The sequence below is a fragment of the Varanus komodoensis genome, unplaced genomic scaffold (genome assembly GCF_004798865.1).
Source record: "Varanus komodoensis strain SLA01 unplaced genomic scaffold, ASM479886v1 scaffold11, whole genome shotgun sequence".
Classification (NCBI taxonomy): Eukaryota; Metazoa; Chordata; class Lepidosauria; order Squamata; family Varanidae; genus Varanus; species Varanus komodoensis.
The window spans coordinates 31,270,337-31,294,724 of NW_025335317.1; the positions used below are offsets into that span (position 1 = coordinate 31,270,337).

Sequence of the window (24,388 nt, forward strand, 5' to 3'; positions counted from 1 at the left end):
AAATATGGTGGCACACATCGTTTACCAACAGTAAAAACACAAGGTCAGGCTTTTCTCTCCACAACACCCCCAGTGACTCAGTACTTGGCTTAAGAGTCATCATGATGAAAGGATCTGGAGAACTTGAAAGCTTGCTCACCGTTTGTTGTTGTTGTTGACAATTTGGGCCGTTTCTACTAAAAATATTGCCTGACTGTGGGTATTTGGAGCATCACTGTCTCCGAGGAGGGACAATATCATGACAACACAACCCTTTGATCCTAAAATTGTTCTTTATTCCAAACATAGCCCTGAACTCTTCCGAAACTCGTTGACCTCCCAAGCATTCAAGAAGAAATGAGGCCTCATGACTGATTCACATCCATATTGCTGGCACTCCTTCCAATCTCTGTTAGCTCTATGTGAAGTGAAGTTTAAATCAGGATAAAAATAGAAATATATGAAAATAAAGGCAAGTATTTTTTATCATACATTTACAAGGAACTAATGCTAAGCCAGATATCTCATCAAAGCTTTTGGGCTTGCAAAGTTCATTTGTGGACTAAAAAGTGCTCTATTTGCTTTCATTCTAATCTCGTTCACTCTCTTTAATCTGATGCAAGAAAATGTCAGTGTTATCTGACTGTAATTTGTTGGGTTTTTCCCCTTTATCCCACCTCTTCAAGTGCCCACTATTTACATCTGTAACTCAATCTCATCAAGCTGCCCTCTCCCCTTAAATATTCTGGCTCCTCAGTTGAAATCTGCCCTTCTAGCAGCTGCACTCTCAAGGGGGGGGGGCAGTAACTAAGCAGATGTGTTCTCTCTAGTTAATTAGAGCATGAGCTCTTTGTCTGGAATAGTCCTTTTATTCTGAGTCACTACAGACATCACCATTATGAGGTCAAATTATTCCAGGACTAAGACTCCTAGGCATATGTTCCAGAACACAAAATTAGCAAGAACCAAAGGGTACAGAAATATGGAGCTTTCTTTTTTTTAACATTCAGAATAAGGAAGGAAGTGGTGGTGGGGAATTGTATTCCCCAGGGTAAAGGTATTCAATGCTACACCAGAGTTTTGCAGGAAAACATTGTGCCATAAGAGCAGCTGCACACGTTGTGGTTTCTTGTAGCTCACTCCAACCACTGCTAACAACCATTGCTAGGGGCCGGCCACACATCTTCAGCTCTTCGCCTGTTCACACCACGTAAGTCGTGGTGGTTCATAATCTGGGGCTGGCTTGTCCTGTTGTCTTAACTCAACCAAGTGGTAAAACAGCCATATTGCTGGCTTCAACAAAACAAGCCACCAGTGGCTTCCAGGCCACCATGGCTTATTGCCTTGTATGAACCCGTCTTTGGGCAGGTTCACACAATACTAGAAGCATAGGCTGGCTATATAGCCAACCTGAGCTTAAAGTTGCCAGGGCAGGAGGAGGAAAGAGGTGGGGGCAAGTAAGCCTAATGACTGAGCACAGGAGAGACCCTCATATGCTGCCTGCCCCTCTTCCCCCTTCAGTCCTCCAGCCAGGATCTCAGAGGAGGCCATGCTAGAGTAACTGATAGGAGCAAAATGACTGCGGCTCGAAGTCTGACCTCAGGCCAGCATCATCTGCCTTCCTGCCCTGCGCTGGCACAGTGGTGTGGTGTGCTTGTGAGCAGTCCCACTCTTGCAGCAGCTGCAGGAGGGCAGGATGGGAAACCTGGAGCGGGGAGCAAAAAGGGGAGGGCCACCTCACACTGGCTTCTTCGCCGAGGTCTCTCAGGCAACTGATTTTCAGCAGCACAAAGAAGGCAGCAAACTCTTGAATCGTTTCATTTTTAGAATTGTATGTTTGATGCCAGGGTGGGGTGAGGAAGGTTTAGGAATGCTCTGCCTCATACATCAAAATAACTTGACTGGCTTTGGGCAATATATATATTGACTTATCCAGAGGAGACACAATTTGCTGCTTTGCCTCAAGTAGCAAAATACTTTGGACTCTTCCAAGGCAGGTCTTCAAGTAAAAGGCATAAACCAGAGACTGAATAAAGGTCTAAAACAAAAGGTTTTTAAAATCCCCTCCAGAACTTTGTGGCTACAGTGAAGCAAACTCAAGGAGGTCAGTTTGCACATGACAACAACCTATTATATTAAACAATCTATGGGGCTGTTGGGACAAGCCAAAGAAATTAGGTACACTGCTTTTACTCAGCAGCTCAAGAACAGCTACTTCTCATGCTGACCAGATCAAAGGGTTGATGTACTATAGTAATCCTTTGTAAGATCAATTTCCCTTTCCAAGAAAGTTTCAAGTTCTTTTAAAATCCCATTCACAAATAAGATACCTAGAGCTGTTCGCTGCAGAGACCATAGCAAGAGAGATCAATATGTGTCTGTAAGAATGCAAGTTGTTGGAAGTGATTGCATAAGATTTCCCTTTTCGTGAGTTGAGGATTTTGAAAGACACACGTGTGGGTTCCTGATGATAGAGATAAGTATATTTGAAAGTCTGTGTGGATGGTGTCCTCTCTTTAATACATGTAGAGAAGACAGAATGTCAGCAGGTACAGCTTTTCTTGCCACTACAACACTGTGACATGACATGCTTTGCTCGTCATAATTCTTTTCCATCATTAGCAAAAGCATAGAAGTCCTGTCTTATCTGTCACCTTACCTATAGAGTGTGAATATTAATGGCAAAACCATGTGATTCCACCAGTAACCTAAGCTGTAACCTTTAGCACTCACTGTGTGTAGGATAAACAGTACACAAGAAAGAGTGTGTTTTGCCCCCCCCCCCCCCCCGACTTTATAAACAGCCAGCAGCTGATGTTAATAGAACTGAAACTTTCCAGCACATGGTTGGAAATTAGCATTATCATCAGCTAATATTTGAGATGAAGCTGATGTTGGAAGCACAAGAGCTAGAGCAGGTTCAAAGCTGGAAATTTAAACATGCCCTGATTTCTGACACTGGATAAAAGTCACTCTTGTTGGTCAGAAAGAAAATGTAACTTCAGGGCCAGAAAAAGGAGTGGAGAAGACTCCCAAAACATACGGACAATGCTTTATTTTTAAGTAAGGTTTCTGGAAAGCTTCCTTGGCATGTTGCTTTAACTCCCCATTCATGAATGTGTTTTTGTGTGATACATTTCCAGTGGTCATGAGGGCATCCAACCCAGTTCAATTATTAACAATTTGTGTTTGTGGTTGCAGTTGTACTACTCATTTAGTCTTCTGTTGTTTTGCAAAGCTCTCATTGCCAGATATCTGCTTCTTTATTTAGAGACTCTCAGTTGGATACACAGACTGCGTAGAGACAAAACAAGAAGCTGTAATGGGCTACTGTCTCTTCTGAACCCAACACTGCTCCTGTGAGGTGATTTACAGAGCAAGCAGAGTGGCTGAGCACTCCAGTCCTGTTTCCCCTTCTCCCAGTGCAAACAAGGAAGCAACAGGCAGGAGGCGTGCCTCCCCCTTTTCGAGGAGGAGGCATGCAAGACGCACAGTGCCAGCGCCTGCCCTGCGCCATTTTCCCAAGCTCAGCCAGGCCTTGGTGGACGGACCTTGAGAGGAACACAAGCAGAGCAGCCAGGCATGTCCAGCCCCTTCACCTATCTGCCCAGAATGGGTGAGGGGGAATGGGGGAGGGGAAGCACCCCTGCCCCATCACCTGCCCTTCAGGACTCCCCCTATCCAAAGAGGAAGTGCAAGCAGCAACAGCTCTCTGCCACCTGGGATAATGCAGGAAGGTGAAATGAGAAGAAGGAAGAAAGGAGGGGAGGGGAGGGGAGGGGAGGCCTGCCGCCCTCTGACTGACAGTGCACAGGTAAAATTTCCAGTGCCACGTGAACCTACCTATTGATCAGATCCGCATTGTGCCCTCCCCATGCTGGGTTGTTTGGTTGTGCAAACAAACACTGAACATTTTCCAGAGTGGCTTACTTTTTGTTAACAAAACCTCCCTGAAAGCCCACGGCTTGCTCAAGAGGTGGTTTGTACTCCAAATGGGTGCTTGTGCCATCCAAATCTCAGAGCACAATTTCCCTGTGTGTTGCCAGCACTGTTTGTGGATCATTCAGCAGAAAATCCTGCCTGAACTTCATGACTATGTTGTCACTTGTGACTGCCTCTCCCCCAGTGTCCAAACAGCACTTTGGAGTCATCATCACTTGCTTGCCACCCTTTTAAATTGTTGTGGTCCTTGAAAACTGCACAAATATGATTGCAATTTTGTTATTGCTGATGTTTCAAAACAGCACAGGAGCACACGTGAAGGCTGTCCAATGTGTGTAATCTTTCTTGGTCAATTCCTTTGCTGGTTTCAGCAGTCCAAAGGAGCCTTCAGGGAGAATATGAAACATTCAAAGAAACTAACAAAGCAAAACTATTTGTACATAGTTGGCAAAGATAGGGTGGTGGATACTAAGGGAGAGGAGAAACAATTTGCACCATGAAAAAGCACTGAACATGGGGAAAACAGCAGAAGTGGGTGCAACAAAAGTGTGAGAACACCATATCACCTATTTAGCAATCTAATTCTATTTTTAGTGTTAAATTGTCCATGCTAAGTATTGTCCATCTTTTCAAATTTCTCCATGTGGCCTGCAAGTAGTCTAGATAGGGAAGATATTAAATCACCCCCCCCGCGCCCCCATTTTCATAGCTCCATTTCAGAGTGCTTACTTTTGTGGTTACTATGCTTCCCTGACACTTCTAAAACAAAAGCCTTGAGGGGGAAACCAAAAAAGACTGAATGAAAGGGACCACTGGCGGAGAGAGGGATAACAGACCTTTTTTGCTGCAAAAGAAAACAAAGAAAATGACTGGAAAACTTGGGAGAGACCCTGGGAGATGATGGTATCATGAAAAAGACCCACACAATAAATGCTTTGTGTGGAGAAGCCCTACAGGTTGGGGTTTTGTAACTTTCATCCTGCATAGTGGGGGTGACATTAGTAACCCAGGAGCATAGTCAGTGCTGTAATTTACACATGAGTAATCCTGACTTGTTCATTTATGATACTGTCTCAAATGTCCTCAAATTTCAACTTCCTAATTTTTACTTTTTTATTATAAAAGAAAAATATCAGGGGAGACTCCCCAAGAAACTCCATAGGAATAACTGGACCAGGTGACTTTGTGACCCTAAACAAAGGTCCTGAAAAAGGAACAAAGCAAAGTTCAATTCAGGTCATCTCAAAGCTAAGATTCTAAGCTAAAACCTCTAGCTAACAGAATGAAGATCCATTGGGGGATAGCCATGCTATGATTATTTAAGCTTAGTAGGCCAAACCATTGTTATGCAGAGGAAAGTCAATGGGCCTGCTATTGTTATGCAGATTTTCTCAGTTTACATAACCTCAAGAAGAATTAAAGCATTATCTGTGTCTGCTGATAACTGAAAGCCATTCTTATACTGAATGTAACCCCCTTGAGAGAAAATGTTAGCCAGAACAAAATGTTTAGGATTTTCCATTTTTACAACCTCAGGCACTTTCTCCTGGGGTTATAAAGTCACTCCAGAAGCAACAGCAGTTGGGGTTTTAAACAAACAAGCACACACAGCTTGAGTTACACTGCCAGGAATATCTGCACAATTTTAGGGGGACAATGAAGTATATGCAAATGTAATGCTTAGGAAATGAATGGAAGGGAAATTTGTGTATCTGTGTAACTGCATCATTACTGTAGGTGCACAGATTTTCCCTTAATTTACTTCCTAGCCATTAAATGTTCATACACTTCTCTTCCATTTACGTCCCAGTCCAATAAATGTGCACTTACTCTCATCAATTTTTAAAAAGAACTTTAGAGGGTGGCCCAATGAGGTGCCGGCAGCAGCTCTTACACCTGCTCTCTCCATAGGACTTATCCATCCCATTCAGCCACGCTCTTCGGGATCTCTCTCACACAGACAGACAAGCACATTCTTTTAAAAAACACTGTCAAGGCACCAAGGTAACCAGCAGAAGCACGAAGAAGGGGGAGTTAATGGTGTAGGTGGAAAATCAGGGAAGTGTTTGTTCAACACTTAAAAGAATCTTTCTTCCTCCCACCTTTTCATGCACTTACTGCTTTGTTTCCCTCTACCCATCCAACTTCCCAGGCTTCTGAACTGTGCTAATGGTCCCTCCTTTCTCTTCTATTATTTCTTCCTGAACTTTTGCAACTGTGCGCAAATCAACCAGCAGGCCACCTTGCCTTACCAAATTCCTTGCTGCCTGTACTACCCTGGTGCTCCCTTTCCGACAGTTGAAACATTATTATTATTATTATTTATTATAACATTTCTATGCCGCCCCTTGCCGAAGCCTCGGGGCGGCTTACAACACAGTAAGATACCTTCAAATACAATAGAACATAATAAATTACCACTTAAATACAAAAATACAAAAAATACAGAGATATAATAATATAAAATTAAAATTAACAGTATAAAATAAGTAAATAAAGAATATAGGAGGAGAAAAGAGAAGGAAGAAGTTGTCCTGGCCAGATCATATAACATGCAAGATGGGCTAGACAAAACTACACATCTCAGGCAGGCATCACAGCACACTTACAAAATATTGACATAAATTAAGTATGCTTTCAATAAAATATTATTCCAATGGCATATGCTCGAAGAACCCCAAAAGTGAAGTGAAAAAGGAGAGGAGTACCAAGGGCAGGAGGTGGTTGGAGGAAGGGCTTGGCCTCAAAGTCCCCCGGGTTAAGAGCCAGGGCAGCACAGAAAAACCTTTCTAATAGCTAGTGAGCTTATGCTCCTTAGAAGTACCACAACTGAGCCACAGCGTAGGCTGCTATGTAGAAACTTTACTGACCACCGCCCCCCCCCTTACCTATTGTAAGCTGCCTATTGTGCAGCCGGCGTAAAATATACGCCGCTCTAAGCCCCTCATTGCTCCCCCAGTTGTGCAATGCCCCGCCCCTTCTGCCCACTAAACCAATTAGAAAAGAAGTGGGCGGGCAGACCGGCACGGTAGCCAGGAGAAGTAGACGGCTAAGAATCGTCCCTCTTCGATGAGTTATGGAGACGACGGTCATGGCAAATGAGAGGGGGAAGAGGAAGGTTCTGTATTTCTTTCAGTGAAGGTTTATGGTGAGGGAAGCCCGGTGTCTCCCCACACCCCACACGTTCTAGTTTCCCGCTCAATGAATAGTGGGAGATGAACTCCCTCCCCCGCGTCTTCCTGCGTACCGGAGAAGGTGTACGATCTCCGTTCGGCCGCGGGGGGTATCGGGATCTGTAGTAGTTTCTCCAGCGAGTTGCATGCCGGTAGCTGTAGTCGCTCTGGAGGGAGGGGAGGGCGGACGGGCGTGCGTGCGTGCTGCAGGAGCTCCGTCCCTCCCTCCGGCTGTTCCCGGCGCGGGGAGGAGCCTGGTCGGTGAGTGGTTGGCGGGAGGAGAGGGAGGGGGCATTTGCGGGGCGCGGGGCCCCCGGACACCTGGGTTTTCGGGAAGACAACTGGCAGGGCTGGGTGGGGGCGTCCTTCGCTTCCCTCCTCGTTCCTGCCTCATTGGCCGCAGTCCTCCTCGGTGCTGCCGCAGTTATCTGGGCTGAGGCGGGGGCTGCGCCTGTCGACCCCGTGCCCATTTGCTGTCCTCGGAGCCTCTGCGGGTGCGTCGTCCTGGGCGGGCCGTGGAGCGATTCGGTTTGGTGCCTTTCCCGAACGGATCGTTCGGTGGTGCGCCTTCCCTGGCAGATCCTGAGGTGATCAGGAGAGCCCTCTTCACTGCAGGAAAAACGACCTCCTTTTCTTGCAGGCCCTCAGGCGATCGTGGCCTGGGAAGATGCAGCCCAAGTGGCCGTGCCTGTTGCCTTTTTTCTTCTCCTTTCTCCGCCCTGAAAAACATGCATTGAAAGATTGTGCTATGCTTTTTAGACAGAAGAAGAATAAGCTGTCGTCCATTTGTGCATGGCAGCCTTCTTCAATCTGGCATCCTCCAGATGTGTTGGACTACAACTCCCATCAGCTGATATGGCCAACACATTAGGGTTCTCCAGTTTGGAGAAGCAGAATCTAGGACAATCCCTTGATGTTTCTGACTTTTTGACATGTTCTCTTCAAAGTGGCAAGGCAGCTCCCCTGCTGCCTGCTCCTCTATTGGAAGACCCTTCTGGGATTAGACCAAAGGTCTATCGGACCCAGCGTTTTATTCATTAACTGGCCAATGAGCTGCCCACAGGATCCCACAAGCAGGGCATGGGGGCAACAACTCTCTTCTGTCCACGTTCACCAGCAACTAGTATATATGGGCCTACTGCTTCTGAAACTGGAGGCAACATATAATCATAAGGACTGATACCCATTGATAGCCTAATCCCCCTTTTAAAGCCATCCAGATTGGTGGCCATTCTCCTACATCTTGGTGGTAGTGAATTCCATAGCTTATCTATGCACTTCTTTTAGCTGTCCTGATTCAACCCACTGTTTAGTTTCATGGGATGACTCGTGCTACCTAGGTGCAGTTACACTCACACAACATTCGCAATGTTGTGAAATTCTGCCACAAAACCTTGCTGAAAGACATTTGCCTTGGCACAAGGATATCACTGCTGCTTCTGCACACATCTTGCCCCAGCGGTTTATTCCCCTTAAGAATTTATGTTCCTGCATATCTAACTCGGGAAGTCTTCTGGTCCAGCACTGCCTGAGAATTAGCAGTGCAAGAATGTTTTCGGGTTTTTGCAAACACCAGCAGTTCGGTGTGAATCAACCATATGTATGCTGTTTTCCAACAGTGTTTTTCTTGTCCACCACCCCCCACTCCCCATGCACACACATTTTGGAGCTAGGATGATGCTGAACATAGGGCAGGTTTTCCAGTGAGTTTGGGAATAGCCCTTAAATATAATAGAGAATGGTACTGGGAGAGCCATCAGTAATCACCATGTGGATTACAAGGACACTGGAGGCTGAAAATCATGACACTTAAGCTACATGAGCAGAACAGGAAGGAAGGTCTGTTGTGTGCTAAAGCAGAACTGGTTGGGCAAGTGAACGATCTTTGACCTGGGGACATTTCCTGGTTACATTTCCTGGATCCTATTTAGGGAGGAGCTGAGTTCTGCCACCTGTTGCGGTCTAGGTGCGGCTATTCCCCAGAACTGGGAACAGTCAAACAGGTCTGGAAGGACTGGGACCTTGATGCAATTCCTGCTTGGAATGATGTGGAGAGCCATTCTTCTGGGGTGAGAGAGTCTGTATTGGTGGGCATGACCCCTGGGAAGCCTGATGGTGGACAGCTTGATTACAGCCTTGGAGAACCCTAGCTGGCCAAGGGAGGGGAGTTGGAGGTGCTGAGACAAGTACTTGTGGGTTATGTTCCTGGATTTGGAAGGGAGGATGACCTTGGCACATTACATGTTGAGTTCTGTCTCTTTGATCTTTTCCTCCATCAGTGTACCTCTTCTGATTGGGCCACAGCTTCATTGTAATTGGTTAATTAGTGACACTTCACCTGAGCTTGAGGACAAATTTGGTCGTTTAAAATGCATGTGCATTTCCCTTGGTTATTTTGACTCCAGTTTTTAAGATGCAATTCTATAACACCGAGTATTTAATACACTGAGTTTTGTGTATTAAGAAGACAGCAAGGCTAGTGGGTTGGACGTTAGTTGGAAAGAGCTGGGTCCAAATCCCTGTGCACTTGCAGGCCTTACTGCATGAACTGGTGCCAGTCACTATCAAGCCTAGGCTACCTCTCAGGCTTGTCTGGCAATAATAGAGGAGTAGGTGGTTACACCACCCCAGGCTCCTTGGAGGAAGGGTGAGATTTTTTAAAAAGATAGATACTATTTCCTGCAGTATCTTACAAACCTGCCTTTTATTAAAGTGCTGTTAATGTGCGCACTTTAGGAATTAATGTGTGAAAAGGGAGATGATCAATTGGTTAAACTTGGTTTAATCAGTCAGCAGTCCTATTTCATATCTGTCAGTTTCTCTTGTGCAATTTCCTTAAGCTCCAATGAGAATCCTAGTGGCAAACACTTGGGAGGACTGTAGCAATGCCCTGTTGCTTTGCCTTGTTCACTTACAGGAGCTCTTAGCCAAGCCGCCTGCCCTCCCTCACCGCCTGTTGCTGCTGCAACACCTCTTCCTTCCTTGTTCCGTGTACTTCTGTTTCTCCTCTAGGAAGGTATCACAATACTTAGTGCCGTGTCCCTCTTCTTCTGCCAGCTCATCCCAAGCCCCACGGTCTCTGTGGATCTGCTGACCCTCTTCTTTCCTTCCTAGGTTCCCGGGAACCTCAGGCTCATGCCCGTCCCAGCCCGCCCACGCCTGCAATGGGATGATTCTCTGAATCCCTTGCGGATTAGTGTGGGCAGCCTTCCAGTGCTGGCGTCCATGACCAAGGCAGCCGACCCCCGCTTCCGCCTGCGCTGGAAGGCCATCGTGGCAACCTCTCTGACCCTGGTCCTTGTGCTGCTGCTCCTGTGCTTCCAGCGTTCTCCCTCGGTCAGCAGGCCGGTTCCTCCCAATGCTCACACATGGCGGCTCAGCATGCTGCCCAGTGAACGATACAATGACACCTACCCACTGTCCCCACCACAGCGGATCCCGGAAGGTGTGCGCTACCGCATCGGACTCATTGCCGATCTTGACACAAACTCCAAGGGCCCCACTGAGCATACCTGGTTCAGCTACCTGAAGAAGGGCTACCTGACTCTGTCGGCCAGTGGGGACCGTGTCTCTATAGAGTGGGATTCCCAGGACTATAAGCTGGAATCTCACTTGGCTGAGAAAGGGCGTGGCATGGAGCTCTCCGAACTGGTGGTCTTCAACGGCAAGCTCTATGCAGTGGACGATCGCACTGGTGTGGTCTACCAGATTGATGGCACCAAGGTGATACCTTGGGTGATCTTATCTGATGGGGATGGCACAGTTGGCAAAGGTGAGCTGCAGATAAATTTAAGTCCAGGTGGTGTGTTCAGAAATCCCTGGCTTTCACATTGTCTCAGTGCCAAATGACAAAATGTAGGCATGCTCCCTCCCCCAGTCTTTTGGCAGTTTCAGAATTACTGCACCTTCTGTCACTGTAGCTGGCCCACAGTTCCTGTGCAGTATTCCCTAGATAAGGTTCAGCTATTTTCCAAACTCAAGGATTTCTTTGCTTTCAGGGGGCTGGGGATCAAGGGGCAAAAATAAAGTATATTTACGTAGAATTTTCAGCTCTGCATTTTGGCCCTTAAAAAGGCATCAGTGCAACTTCCAAAAGCACATACATCTGTGCATGGGCACACACACACAATATTAAAATGAAGAACAGTACAGTCCATCTAAAAACAGAAGTCATCACATTATTAAAATAAGAGCGAAGAGCAAACTTAAAAATGTGTCAGCTTAAAGACATACAAATCACCACAAGAGTAATAGAACTCAGGGCAAATTCAAAGCAGGGCAAAATAAGAAACTTTGTCAGTCTCCCAAAACTCAAGAGAGGAGGAGGCAAACAAGTGACTCTAAAAAAGTACCATAAGTGGGGCACTGTGGCCAAAAAGGCCCTGATACATTTCTCAGCCAACCATGCCTCAAACAGCAGTAGGATGTGGAGCAAGGCCTTGACTGAATAACACAGTGGGGAGTGTTGGGAAGGGGTTAGTTCAAGTTGGAGGAGGTAGTCGCTTCATTTGATCTTTGGAACTGTAGTTCATCTGGGCTTGGAACAGTCCTGAGGAATGAACTCTCCTTTTCACAGCACATGCATGCCTCTTTCCTCCTTATGTTGGAACAGCGGTAAGTCCATGTAGCCGTGCTCTGGCTTAGACTGGGACGGTCTGTTATATGAGCAGTCAATGTTCCCTGTGCCTGAATGTGTCTCCTGCTTTATTCAGGGTTTAAGGCAGAGTGGCTGGCAGTGAAGGATGAACATCTTTATGTGGGAGGCCTGGGCAAGGAGTGGACGACCACCACAGGAGAGGTGCTCAACCAGAACCCTGAATGGGTGAAAGTCATCGGCTACAAAGGCGATGTGACTCATGAGAATTGGGTGGCCAATTACGATGCACTCCGAACAGCGGCCGGGATCACTCTTCCAGGTGAGCCGCGGGCACGTTCTTGGGCTGGTGTGACAGGAAAGTTCTTGTGTGTCTATACTTTTGTGCAATTCTGCTTCTGAGAGTTTTTCCCCCTGAAAATTTGAAGCTTTTTTTTTTAAGGGTCAGATAGCTAGGGACTAAAATGAAAGTAGGCAGGCTGTGGAATGTTGGGAAACAGAATAAGGACAGCCCTTCAGTGGAGAGGACAGGGAATAAGGTCTCCTCTTTTTGCCTGTGCACATTATGATTTTCCAGGATGGATGGTGATACCGGTTTTACCCACCATCCTTTGCTGTGAACATTGCCCATTCTCTGCCTCTGGAGGCATGCCTGCTGGGGCATCACGGCATTTGCCTCCTGCCCCAAACCTGCTGATGTCTTCTTTTCCTCCTCCTGTCCCAGGTTACCTGATCCATGAGTCTGCCTCCTGGAGCGAGAGACTCCAGCGCTGGTTCTTTCTGCCCCGCCGTGCCAGCCATGGGCGCTACAATGAGCAGGAGGATGAGCGTCGTGGCACCAACCTCCTCCTCAGTTCCACACCAGACTTTGCCGATGTCACTGTGAGCCATGTTGGTAATATCATCCCCACCCACGGCTTCTCTTCCTTCAAGTTTGTACCTGACACTGATGACCAGATAATTGTGGCGCTGAAGTCTGAGGAGGATGCTGGACGTGTGGCAACCTACATCACAGCCTTCACCCTGGATGGGCGTAGCCTGTTGCCTGAAACCCGTATCGGTTCCATCAAATATGAAGGCATTGAGTTTATCTAACTGGGAGAATGGATGCATTGAGAGAGGGCAGATGAACTGGGATGGATGGGCCAAGGGCCAGAGGGCCCGTGGGCCATCTTCCTTTCACTCTGGTTCAATTGCAGAGCAGGATGGGACTGTGAAGGGCTGGTCATGGCATCATTTTCATCTCTGTAAATCAACTTTGCTGCTACAATTGTGGCCTGTTTCTGTGCTGACCTCTAGTGGTGTAGGTGTGCAGAGCCTCTGAAGTCTTCCTCTGCTTCATTGGAACTGGCCTGGTTTGTAGCTAACTCTGTTTTACCCAACTAGTCTGGTGACCTGGCAGAACATACACGAGGAAGAATTGGCTTAATCTTCTCCCCACATCAGCACGCCTCCCCCACTCCTTTTATGTACTATGTGATTCACACGTGCCTTTTCTGTGAAGGGGAGGTCTTCACACCTAGTGATTATCCCATCATTTGGAGGCTTACCTTAGTCCTGCCCATCTATCCCACAGTAGTTTTGATCTTGACTTAAGTTCTTTTCAGTGGAACATCACAGGTGGGACTGAGGCTGTTGGCCTTGGAATAAACCAGGCAAAAGAGAGGGGGTAACAACACAATGTAGAGCTTTGTGGGTTTGGAGCAAAAGAGTGATCTGTTGCCAGCCCCCTTGGGATATTTTTCACTCCATGGGGGATGAACCTGAAACAACATGTCATAAGCCATACTTGGGGTTAGATTGTGGCCCAAGTATTGCAGTTGCAATAAAGGGTCTTATTCCAGCTGCAGTATTCTTGAATACCCAGTGTTCCTTGTTCTCCCTGCGTGTTAGGGTGGGCATATAAGTCTGGGTCAGCCACACCTACTTTTCCCGAACATTTATAGCAGCCCTTGCATTGTGTGTATTTCTCACAATAAATTAACCCCAGCTTTTCTAGTCTTAAGAGCCTGTGATAATTCTGCTTACCCAAAAGCACCTAATTCATGTTCTCATCATTTATCTCTTTGATCATAGGGCAGAACAGAAAGTGGAGGTGCAAGGCACCTTTTCCCAGTGGACAGGCTTTTGTCCACGCATTCAAAAACCAACGATTTTATAAACAACTTGTGAGAAATAAGGCTTCCAGATCCATGAAGAAGCCAAAATGACTTTTGGTTTACGCCATAGTATATCTGGGTGGGCAGCTTGTGGCCCTTGAGATGCTTTGGCCTACCGACCCCATGGTTCCTCACGATTGGTTATGCTGGCTAGGGCTGATGGAGTCCTCTGCCAGAATAACCGGAGGGCGACAAGTTGCCCACCTTTATTGCAGGTGATCGAAAGCTATGCCATGTTTGCATGTGTGCATAAGAATGGCTACCAAGTCTTGCCTTACACCAGATCAGACCATTGACATAGCTCAGTCTTGCCTCTGCTGGCTGGCAGTGCCCTCCTTACCTGAATATGCCAGGGATTGGTTGTGGGATGTTCTGCATGCAAAGCATATGCTTTAGCATGGATCTACATCTTCTCTTTCCCAGTGGAGAAGTGTCTTCTGAGCCACAGGATAGGAATTCTGACACAGTGGTACTGGGACCTGCTCCAATCAGATGTTCCCAAAGTACCCTGCACCTTCTGTTTATATCAGTAGTGGATGAAGTTTGGAAAGGTTGGTCCCTAGATGGCAGCACTTGTTTGTTGGAGAGCCAAAACCGAAAGGGTGCCTTCCATCTCTGGAAGGACCTGCTTCATCTGTGGGGGTGAGATAATTGTGTTGACATCAAATGTATCAAAACATTGTGTGTGTGTGTGTGTGTGTGTGTGTTTGCTGTTACAGTGTAGTTCACACTGTAAGTGCAAGACATATAGAATAAAAATGAGTGAGCTTGGCTCACAAATTAAAATCCAAATTGGGTAAATGTCTACCTCTTTTTATAGAGACCATTATCACTTAGGTTCTAACAAAACTGGTCTGGCTGCTATTTGCAGATGAGCAGTGGTAGCCCCACTGGCAAAAGGGCCTGCTAAGCAACCATTTACAGACTGCTACTGAGAAACTCACCTATGATGGCAATTATATGTGTACTTTCTTAGCATCACCTTAGCACCTTATCTAATCTGTTCTGAGAAGGCACAGGTAAGTGACTCAAGGCACAAAGATCTTGGCAGCAATATATCAGCTGACTGCTTTGTTGAAATTACTGTTCATAACCAGAATGTCCTCTACTGTAACTCGATCAATAGGAGTTGCAGTCATGCATGGAAAAGCAATGAAGGCACTGGATAAATGCAAATGCCTTCCTGACATTTTAAGTCATGTTTGGCCTCAGCAATCTACAGATTGGCCAGTCAGAAGCCTTGGCAAAAAATGTTCGGTCGTAAAGCAGCCTCACCTCAACATGAATTAGCAGTTAATGCACCACCTGGACCTCCCCCGGCCTCTTTCCATCTGTGACCTCCACCTGTTTACCTCATGGACCTCTGGCATTTGTCATGCTGAATTAGCCAGCCTAAGGAAAGCTTCTGTCCAGTTCCAGAACGGAACCTGTCCTCTGTTTATGCCAAGGTCTTGCTTCCCTTGGGCTGTTTGCCTGCACTCTCATACATCCCCTTGAGTCCGAACGCCTTTGGAAGGAATTGAAGAGACCGAGCGGAGCACACTCTCATACTGACACGTGTAATCCGCTGTGGTGGGCTGCCGTGTGGTGCAGCTTCAGTTTCAGTGGCTGGCTTTTGATGAACAAGCTACCCATGAGAACCCATGGCCTGCTGTCTGAACTTGGTGGAGTGCTTTTATTATGGCTGCTGGGAGTGGCTTTGAAGATGCTCTGCAAAGGCAGCAGAAACTACTCATGCTCACTTTTGCAGTCTTGCCAGCGGCTGGCCTTCCATCAATGCTGAAACAGCACTTTGGAGGGCGCTGAGAATTGGCAATATGACAATTAAAATCAAGCAGGTGACATTGCTAAGTGCATGATATTGCCACCATCCCCTTTTGGTGTGCCTACTTTTCTTGCTCTTCCAATTCACTGCTGCTTTTCAATTAACAGCTAGGCAAAGGACAGCTGGCAACTGTCAGTTTATATGCTGTCTTGTCTTCTCTTAGACAGTTGAAACAGACAAGAGAATTGACCAGGCACGACTGCACATATCTGATAGCTGTAAGTGCTCACTTGCATATCTGCAAAGAATCAACCATAGCAACATTTAAACATGCACAATTTTCAGGGGCTGAAAAACTCTTAACTCCAATTGCACTGTTTGGAGCTCCAGGCGGGGAAGAAACAGTAGCAAACATAACAGGATTGGGTAGAGACTGGATTGAGTAATGGGACAAGACAGGTTCTGCCACAAAGGACCTGGGGTATGTATCTCAGCTTGCTGGAGGACTGAAGGGAAGAACAACCCATAGAAACAAAGTGAGTCAGAAAGGGACTCCCAGGCCATCTAGTCTGACCCCCGCTCCACCTGGCTTCTCTCATGTAATCCCCAACATACGGTTGTCCAATCTTTCCTTGAACACGCTCTCTGATGGGGCCTCAACCACATCCCTTGGAAGCCCATTCCATATCCTAGGAGTCCAAACCGTCAGGAACTACTTCCTGACAACCTAAAGCCTGGCTCCTTGAGCTTTGCCCCTTTGAAACTCATCCAGCCTTCCACTGCAGAGAAGAACAAGTCACGGCCCTTCTCCACATGGCATCCCCTCACATAACTGTAAGTCACTAAAAGATCCCCTTGGAGTCTCCCCTAGGCTGAAAAGACCCAGTTCCCTTGATCTGTCTTCATATGTCATCCCTCCCAACCCGGCTACCATTCTTATGACCCTGTGCTGAACTGATTCTAACCCAGTTATATCTCTCCTATAATGTGGAGTCTAGAACTGGATGCAATACTCCAGTTGTGGGCACATCCAATCATAATAAGAAGCACTGTCAGCTGTTAAGCAAACAACCAATCCACTGTGGCTTATTTTCAGGCTGGCATAGTGTAACATGCCAACCACTGACTGCCATTTATGACTCTAAGATCTAGGGCATGGGTCCTCAAACTATGGCCCACAGGCCAGATAGGGCCTGCCATGGTCATTTACCCGGCCCGCCTCAGAGCTTTTGGACTCGCTCGGAGAAAACGATCTCCGAACAAGTCCAAAAGCTCTGAGCCGGTGCAAGCATTCTCTGAAACTCTTTCAGTTTTGGAGACTAGCAGAGACCCAGCACATGCGCCAAATTGTAACAGCTCTCTTCAAGTGCGCGTGCACTGGCTCTTCCCCCTATTTCACACATGCATTGGCTCTGAATACAGAGCAGGGAATACAGAGTGGGAATACAGAAGAGGGGAAGGCAGTGGGGAGAGAGAGAGAGAGAGACGAAGAAACTAAAAAAGATAGAAGGTAAGAAAAATATAACTTTTAAAATCTATTTTTAACTATGTGAGCCACATCCCCGGGCTGCGGACCAAGCTGCAGCCCCCTTGCCAAGCCCAGAGGCAGACGGGCCACGGTTCCCGCACTTCTGCCACGGCCTTCTCTGGGCAAGCCGCTGCCACCATCAAGCAGCTGCCATGCTACTCCCCCCCCCCCCCCGTGGCGGGGAGAGGCAGGAGGCACCCTGCTTGGCCAGCCATGGCCCCACCCCTTGCCTCCCCTCGCCTTGGAAAGTTGCCATTACCTCCCTCCTTGTGGCCCTCTCCCGGCCAAGAGAGCCACCCCGCGCTTGCCTCTCCGTCCTCCCGCTCCTGGTCCCCCTCCTGGAGCTGGGCAAGCGCCTGCGAGGGGACCTTCCTCCAGCTCGGAAGTGGGGCAGCAGCGAGGAGCCGGGAAGGCCTCAGCCGAGGTGAGTGCGCCCTCATGGCTCCCCCTTGTGTCATGCTCTCCCTGTCGGCGGGCAGCGCAAGGTCATCTTGGGGTTCTGTTGAAGCCCGAGTGAGTAGAGCAAACATTTATTATTTCTTAATTAATTTTTAAATTTTTAATTAATTTTAAATTAATTTTAATTAATTTTAATGTGCAGTGTGCATGGGAATTTGTTCATATTTTTTTAAACTATAGTCCGCCCCCCCCCAACAGTCTGAGGCACAGTGAACTGGCCCCCTGTTTAAAAAGTTTAAGGACCCCTGATCTAGGGGCTCAGCTTGCAAGCTGCCCTTTACTTACAAGCATTAACACTGCCCCTCCACTCAGGACCAGAGTTTTCCTCACTTCGTTTCCTTGCCTTTGCTGCCTGCATAGCCAGACAGAGAGTCATACCTTGTGAAATATTCATTCTTGCACTTAGGTAGCAACATTTCCGTGACTCCCAGGAAAGCAGCCAGCTTCTTATGACTTTTGAGAGAGATCTGCATTGCCAAAGACATTTTTCTTAAGAAATCGTGTGTCTTAAGACCTAGGGAGTCAACCTGTTGGAACAGGAAGTAAACAGTATGACTTTTCTAGATATGTTATTGTTAAGCTCAATGGTTTGCCCTACCAGTAGTTTAGCACACAGCCAAGAGCTTTCTGCTAATGTTTTACAGGACTTTAGACAAACATTTACCTGCCTCACATATTTTCCTTCACTTCCTTTTTTATATTTATTTGCTACATTCACAGGAATTTGAAGAAGTATTCACCTTACTTTGCCTTTTCTGTATTTTGTGGTGTTACAAACTAGGACTGAACAGGAACAGCTTTGCAAGGAAGAATGGGTAAACATTTAAGGATTCAGTTGCACAAAACTGGTGCAGACTTACCAAGTCGACTTACAGCTCAAATTGCTGCCAAAGACCCTTCTACCAAGTGTTGATTCCAAGGTTAGGCCACCAACAAATCCAGTTTGTTTTTGTTTCTTCAGCTTTTGTGCCACAAATAAATATTTTGCACTGTCACAGTCCTGAGCATTTTGTGTGTATCAGGTGATCACACTGCCAATGAAATCCATTTGAATTCCAGGCTGTAACACAACAAAATGTGGACAAGTAGGAAGGCGGTGAGTAGTTCTGCAAGGCATTGTATAGCTTATCTTTGCTCCAAGGAGTCAAAGGTGGGATACCTGGTCTTCCTCTTCTCTCACAAATTTTGAGGTAGGTTAAAATGAGAGTCATTGACTGGACCAAAGTCATCCAGTGAGCTTCATGGCCAAATAAGGATCTGAATTCCAGACTCCCCAGTCTTCCCCCAGCACTTTAACCACAACACCACACTGGTTTCATTGTCCTCCATTCTGAATTCTATTCTGAATTCTTTTGCTATCACTCAAAATATATCCATCCTTGCACCATTGAATTTCATGGTATCTCATTACAGTTAAGCCTCAATGCTTGTCCTTATTGGTGAACCATAACTGTCTCTGCCTCGATTTTATCTTCTCCTACAATAATTATTAAGAACCCAGTGCTAGGGGTGATATACTAATCAATGCCTTTCTCTGTAAATATCTGTGGTCCAATAAAACTTTAATCTTTCAAGCTAACATTTTCAACTTTGTTAGTGACCCACTACCCAATTTTGACTGAGTACTCACAACCTGTTCAGTGTGCATGCCATGTCTGCATAAAATATGCCCAAATTTACATGCTGGTCAACTACATCTATATAGATGCAAAGGTGTACACTGCTTTTTTGTGTATATGAGGATACACAAGTGCACAAAGAATGAACATACCCAACTGGAGAAGTGTTCAGACTGAGGAACTGAGTTGCACAGATTTAAGATCACTGCCTGCTTTGTTAATCCTGAATGTCTACTAGTAATTTGTGACAGAGCTGCACATTGTAGGCATGCACTGAGAAGACAAGAACGGTGCCCTCTGATTGCTTTGCACTCTGATTGCTCTAATGTGGAGCCACACCCCATACCTGTACCAGTGCTCCTGTTCAGGGCTCCAGCTAGACGGGTGAGATAGGGCTGTCTGGGGCTGCAGTGCAGAGAGGTTCTGGGGTGAAGGCAAGAAATCATTATACTTCTTTCTATTTCCCTCCCACTGTGCCATGTAATTCAGTTCAGGGCTCATTGTTGGCTCTGAACCTGCATGTGTTATTGGCACATCATGCTGGGGAAGGTTTCTGGAGGAAGGAAACAGGAAAAGCCCCTTCTTCCATTCTTCTCATTCCCAAAGGTTTCCCAAAGAAGGCTGGCAGGAAAATGTTGAAACTTTGTGGCATGCATGCTATGGGCCATAATCACTCTTCCAGGATACTCAGAGAGCTCAAGCAGCCCACTACCTTGTTTTTCTTTTGGATGCAGTTGACTCTGCCAAGGTCTTCAGTGTTGCTAGTTCCCAGAAAGAATTGATCCTGGTCAGGCTTGTAAGGAAAACTCTTTCCCCTTAACTTACAAACTAATATACTCTTTCATACCCAGGAATCCCAGGCATGAGAAAAACACTACTTTATTTATTAATAAATTGGGGTGGGGAGTGTCCCATTCTGCTTCTGATCTGTTAGTACCAATGATACTATCCAGGGCTGATATTAGAGAAGGGATGAAGGTCCGGCTTTCTGTCAAGGAATGTTTGTGCCGGATACCCTTAGGGTAGTCTGCCTGGTGCTGGTGCTGGTGCCAGAGCCAAGAGGCCACTCTATTTCTCTCTTCCTCTTTCACCCACCCCAGTTCCTGCATTCTCTCTGTCTGTCACTCCCTTTTCTCTCTCTTCCTCTGCCAAGTGGACTGCCAGTGGGGAGAAATGTAGATCATTCTTGCTAGAGGCCTGAAATGATTGCTTGTAGAAGACTTGAGAATTTAGGCTGAGGGTCACCTGCAGCCCCAGTGCCATAGCTTACCTACCACATACCAAAACAAATGACATTCAATTGGGTCAACTTGCTGTCTGAATAAGTGCAATGCAATTAACAGCAGCTCAAATACTTTCATTTTGTTTGCAGAATTCCCCATAACAATCCTGCCAGGCAGCTCTTCAGGATAATCCAGTCTGGAAGTAACTTCATACACTGTAAAACATCCCGAGACTTTTGTGATGGGATGCTATAGAAAAGCTTTAAATAAATAAATAAACAAACCAGGAGGAAGTAGGGGCACCCTTGCCACCACCCTGATGTCCATATGTTGAGGTCAGCACCTGAAAAGGATGCATAGGTGTGTTCACATACACATTGAGAAGGTGCAGGGCAGCAACAAGGATCAGCACTGCTGAGCAACTGCCAGGTTATGACACTACCAAAAAGTGAGCAGTTATGCTGGTTCAGGAAGCATGATATTTCTGACCGGTTGTCCACATTTATATAACTTCTGTTGGAGGAGTCCAGAAAAATGGCCTGATTCTCAAGCAGAAAGATTGTTTCAGATCTGTGTTTCAAATCAGACTCATCATTCTGTTCTAGTACTACAGGGTGTTGTTTGTGTGGCCGGAACTAATTGCTGAGAAGAGACGTACGAGCCTATGACTAGAACTGAATGCATGATGGCATGTTTCCTGTAGCCACTAAACTTTTTACATTCTTACATGATGATGATGATGATGATGATGATGATGATGATGATGATGGACAGAGAGGAAAATCAACATGAAATCATCTCCTTCAGGTTGTCAAAACAGATGAATTACTTTCTCTGAGCAAACTGAAGAAAAGCAGGGAGACATTCCAGGTTGGGACATACCATTCACTTCTCGAACATGCTGTTTTCTGTTCAGTGAATGGAACGCATTAGTTCACACGCAACTGTTGCACTGTCTTCTTCCTGTGCCTCATTCAGCTGCGGCTAATTTTATTGCCTCTGTGACATGTGTCCTATTTAGACAGGCACCCACATTGCCTACACCTGCAGTAGCTAATCCGTTGCAATTAACTGCAGTGTACTACAATAGTTTGAATGATGTCCACTGCATGTCTTATCATAGCTACTGACGACAAATCTCCATGAAACAAAGGCAGATAAGAATTTATCGCCAGCACAAGGGATTTTTGGGCAGCTGATGCTGCTGGCATTGAATCCTGTCGACAAAGCTTGAAGCCCAGTTGTGGGGCTCTTAATGAACACCCTCATATTCTGATATTTCTGAAGAAATAGGTTTTGTTCCAGCTGAGGAAAGATGCAGAAGCCCTTTTGTCTTAGAAGTCAGGCCTGGTGCTTGAAGATGTGACCCAAAGGTATCAGCCCTCACACGCTGGCCTGTTGTTATGCACGGACCATTTGGTCAACAATAAATATGGCACTAGTAAACAATATACAACTGTGCCTTACAAGCCAACCCATTAATAACCCCCTGCCCTAGCTCCACCCTCTCCACATCTAAAGTGGAACTCAGAAACTAACAGACTCCCCGAGGCTGACATTATGACCCCCCCCCCCCGCCTTCCATTTCCAGGATCCAACCACAAAGCCTTTGAGGGGGGAAATCCCTGGGCCCAACCCAACCCCAATTGGCCCCAAACAGCCCTGAATGGCCGTGCCCTTTGGCCACTGGCCTGGCCATGGCTGGGAGAAGAGAGCTCGCTGCTGGACGTCCTGGTGCAGTCCCACCCCCAGCTCTGTGAGCACAGCCCTCCCCCAGGTATCGCTTGGTGTCAGCCCTAGATAGGCCACCGGGTGCATGCTTCCAACAGCCTGCAATTTTTTGTTTCTTCCTACCAGTCTGGGAGGAAAAGTCAGCTTAGCAAACATTTGAGTTCCCATGAAATGCCTAAGACAGAAGTGCTTTCTGGTTTTGTGGCCACTGTTTGAGTCGGACTGACTTGACTCAGTTGCTGGACACATAAGTAAGCAGTGAAGGCTCTTTTACCCAGAGAAGCCTTTTTCTTTCCCACAAGATGACATTTGTGGAACCCCCTATTCCCTTTCCTTCCCTCCCTTGCCCTCTTCCTTTCTGTTGGTAAAGAAACACTACCTGGCCTGTATGTTCACACTCTAAAAATGAAAGGTACCATCGTTCTTTTCTAAAACTAACTTCTCCCTGACACAGCTTGTTTATTTATTTATTTAGAAAATTTCTAGGCCGCCCCATTCGCCGAAGCCTCGAGGCGGCTTACAAATAAATTAATTAAAATACATAAATTAACAATATAAAACACATATAACAGTATAAAATAAGTCGCCCTTGTTGAGTATCCTCTTGCCCTTTCATCCACTCAGTTGTCTGAGTTTTCCCTACTTCCCTTTCTGATTTGTGCTAAGGCTTGGATGGCTTCAGGCAAGAAAGTAGCCTGCTGGTTGCCTCCATTGCTGCCCAGGTCAGCTAGGCCCATTACCATCCTCCTTCCCTTCCTATCAGAGGCAGCATCCGGGGAGGGCATGGCTGGGCACCAGCTGAAGCCCATCGCCCAGCAAGGGCTCCCTGACAAGAACCTGGACCCGCCTCTGCTCTGCTTGTCCACCTGCCTCTTGGAAGGCAATGCTGGCAGCGGGGAGGAGCACTGGTCCACCCTACAGCCTGCTTACTCTCTGACTGCCAAGCAAGCAAGTGGTAGCAAGGGGAAAGAGGGTGAGAAAAACTTGTCTTGCAAAATGTGGGTGCTTGTTTGGTATACCTGAGTAAGGAATTAAACCAATATGTGGATTTTGGAATGTTTAGTAGGGTCAGCATGGCTCCCTTTGTACTGCTTGTTCTTATTGTTGAGATGACTTCAGTGCTACCATATTGCTGCGGGGTTTGAGGGTGCTTTTTATTTCCCCCCCACCCCGCTGCGTTATTTACTTACACCCTCCTCAGCTTCTGGACCTTCCTGGAAAACCCCCAACAAGCTTGGGCTCCAAGACTATCTTTCTGTAGAGATGGGGCCCATATCTCTCAAAATACAGCATTCCCAGTTCTCAGACTCAAAATGTGAACTAGATACAGGAGAGGGGTTGGAATGTGGCACAGATATGTTGTAGCTAATGAGTGGGATTTGTCAGACAGCTGCTGAGAATCAAACCACCTTGGGTTCAGGGAGGAACATTGTAGAACAGGGAGGATCTGAGTAGGAATAGCTGTAAATTCATGAATCCAGTGAGCCAGCATCGGGCCGAATGAGCTGTCCAGTTAAGTAACATCTGGCATTCCCACCATCTGTCCACAAGCAGCAAAAACCTCCCTGAGGGCGGAGTCAAGCCTTTTGGGAAAGGAAGGGAGGAGAGGATCTTCAGTTTGGAACCTACTCCTCACAGGGACAAGAGCTCCAACAAACTGGAGGGAATGTTACTTTGACTGATTTTGCTACAGAATAAGTTTCTTGTGAACAACAGTCTTTTATTTAGATATGCTGGGAAGGGTAAAGGGGAGAGATGCACTGCACTTGCTTGGAACTTCTCTTTGTTGCTGCCGACTGAAGAGGAGGACTTCTCCTTGCTCAGGGTGCAGCAACACCGGAAAGCTCCAAGGGAGGAAATCCTGGACAAGTCCTCCAGGAAGCATTTCAGAAAGCTCCCGCAGTCAGAGAGGCTGCAAAGACAGAACAGGATAACAATGAAAATGAAAGAACACAAGAACCTCTCAGCCACCTCCTAGTAGCAAGATATGCAATGAGACACTGCACCATGAGAGATTTCACCAAAATTCTCACTGCTTCCTGGTGTGTGTGTGTGTGTGTGTGTGTGTGTGTGTGTGTGTGTGTGTGTAAGTAAAGTGACACATAAGTAAAGCAACAAATAGGCTCTGGATTCACAGCCTTAAGCTAAAATATAAGAAAGCAAGGTAAGAACAGAGTAGTTTCAAAATATTTTTAGAGTTTCAGCTTCCACCCTCA

The 24,388-nt window shown here is 46.6% G+C and overlaps 2 protein-coding genes across 3 annotated transcripts in view; both read left to right on the forward strand.

Moving 5' to 3' along the window:
* Positions 1-7,286: 7,286 nt before the first annotated feature.
* On the forward strand, positions 7,287-14,639 carry CANT1 (calcium activated nucleotidase 1). Of its 2 annotated transcripts, XM_044419868.1 has the most exons (5): positions 7,320-7,355; positions 9,061-9,163; positions 10,209-10,866; positions 11,807-12,010; positions 12,413-14,639. In XM_044419868.1, exons 3-5 carry the CDS (start codon positions 10,230-10,232, stop codon positions 12,781-12,783), a joined length of 1,212 nt encoding a protein of 403 aa, XP_044275803.1. In that variant the 5' UTR covers positions 7,320-7,355; positions 9,061-9,163; positions 10,209-10,229; the 3' UTR covers positions 12,784-14,639. The 2 variants fall into 2 exon arrangements, with proteins under 2 accessions (XP_044275802.1, XP_044275803.1); XM_044419867.1 differs by lacking the exon at positions 9,061-9,163 and having other exon boundaries at positions 7,287-7,355.
* Positions 14,640-22,955: 8,316 nt separating this feature from the next.
* LOC123018235 (galectin 3 binding protein) overlaps positions 22,956-24,388 on the forward strand; it is a 6,606-nt gene continuing 5,173 nt past the window's right edge. Inside the window, exon 1 of the mRNA XM_044420094.1 lies at positions 22,956-23,145. Within this exon, the coding sequence (XP_044276029.1) occupies positions 22,956-23,145 (190 nt within the window). The remainder of the gene's footprint in view (positions 23,146-24,388) is intronic.

Excerpts from the sequence above, each read along its gene's own strand:
- CANT1 (XM_044419867.1), top strand. The coding sequence starts at position 10,230 with ATGCCCGTCCCAGCCCGCCCACGCCTGCAATGGGATGATTCTCTGAAT. Across the intron at positions 10,867-11,806 it reads GGATGGCACAGTTGGCAAAG|GGTTTAAGGCAGAGTGGCTG; the intron begins GTGAGCTGCAGA and ends TGCTTTATTCAG. Across the intron at positions 12,011-12,412 it reads GGCCGGGATCACTCTTCCAG|GTTACCTGATCCATGAGTCT; the intron begins GTGAGCCGCGGG and ends CTCCTGTCCCAG.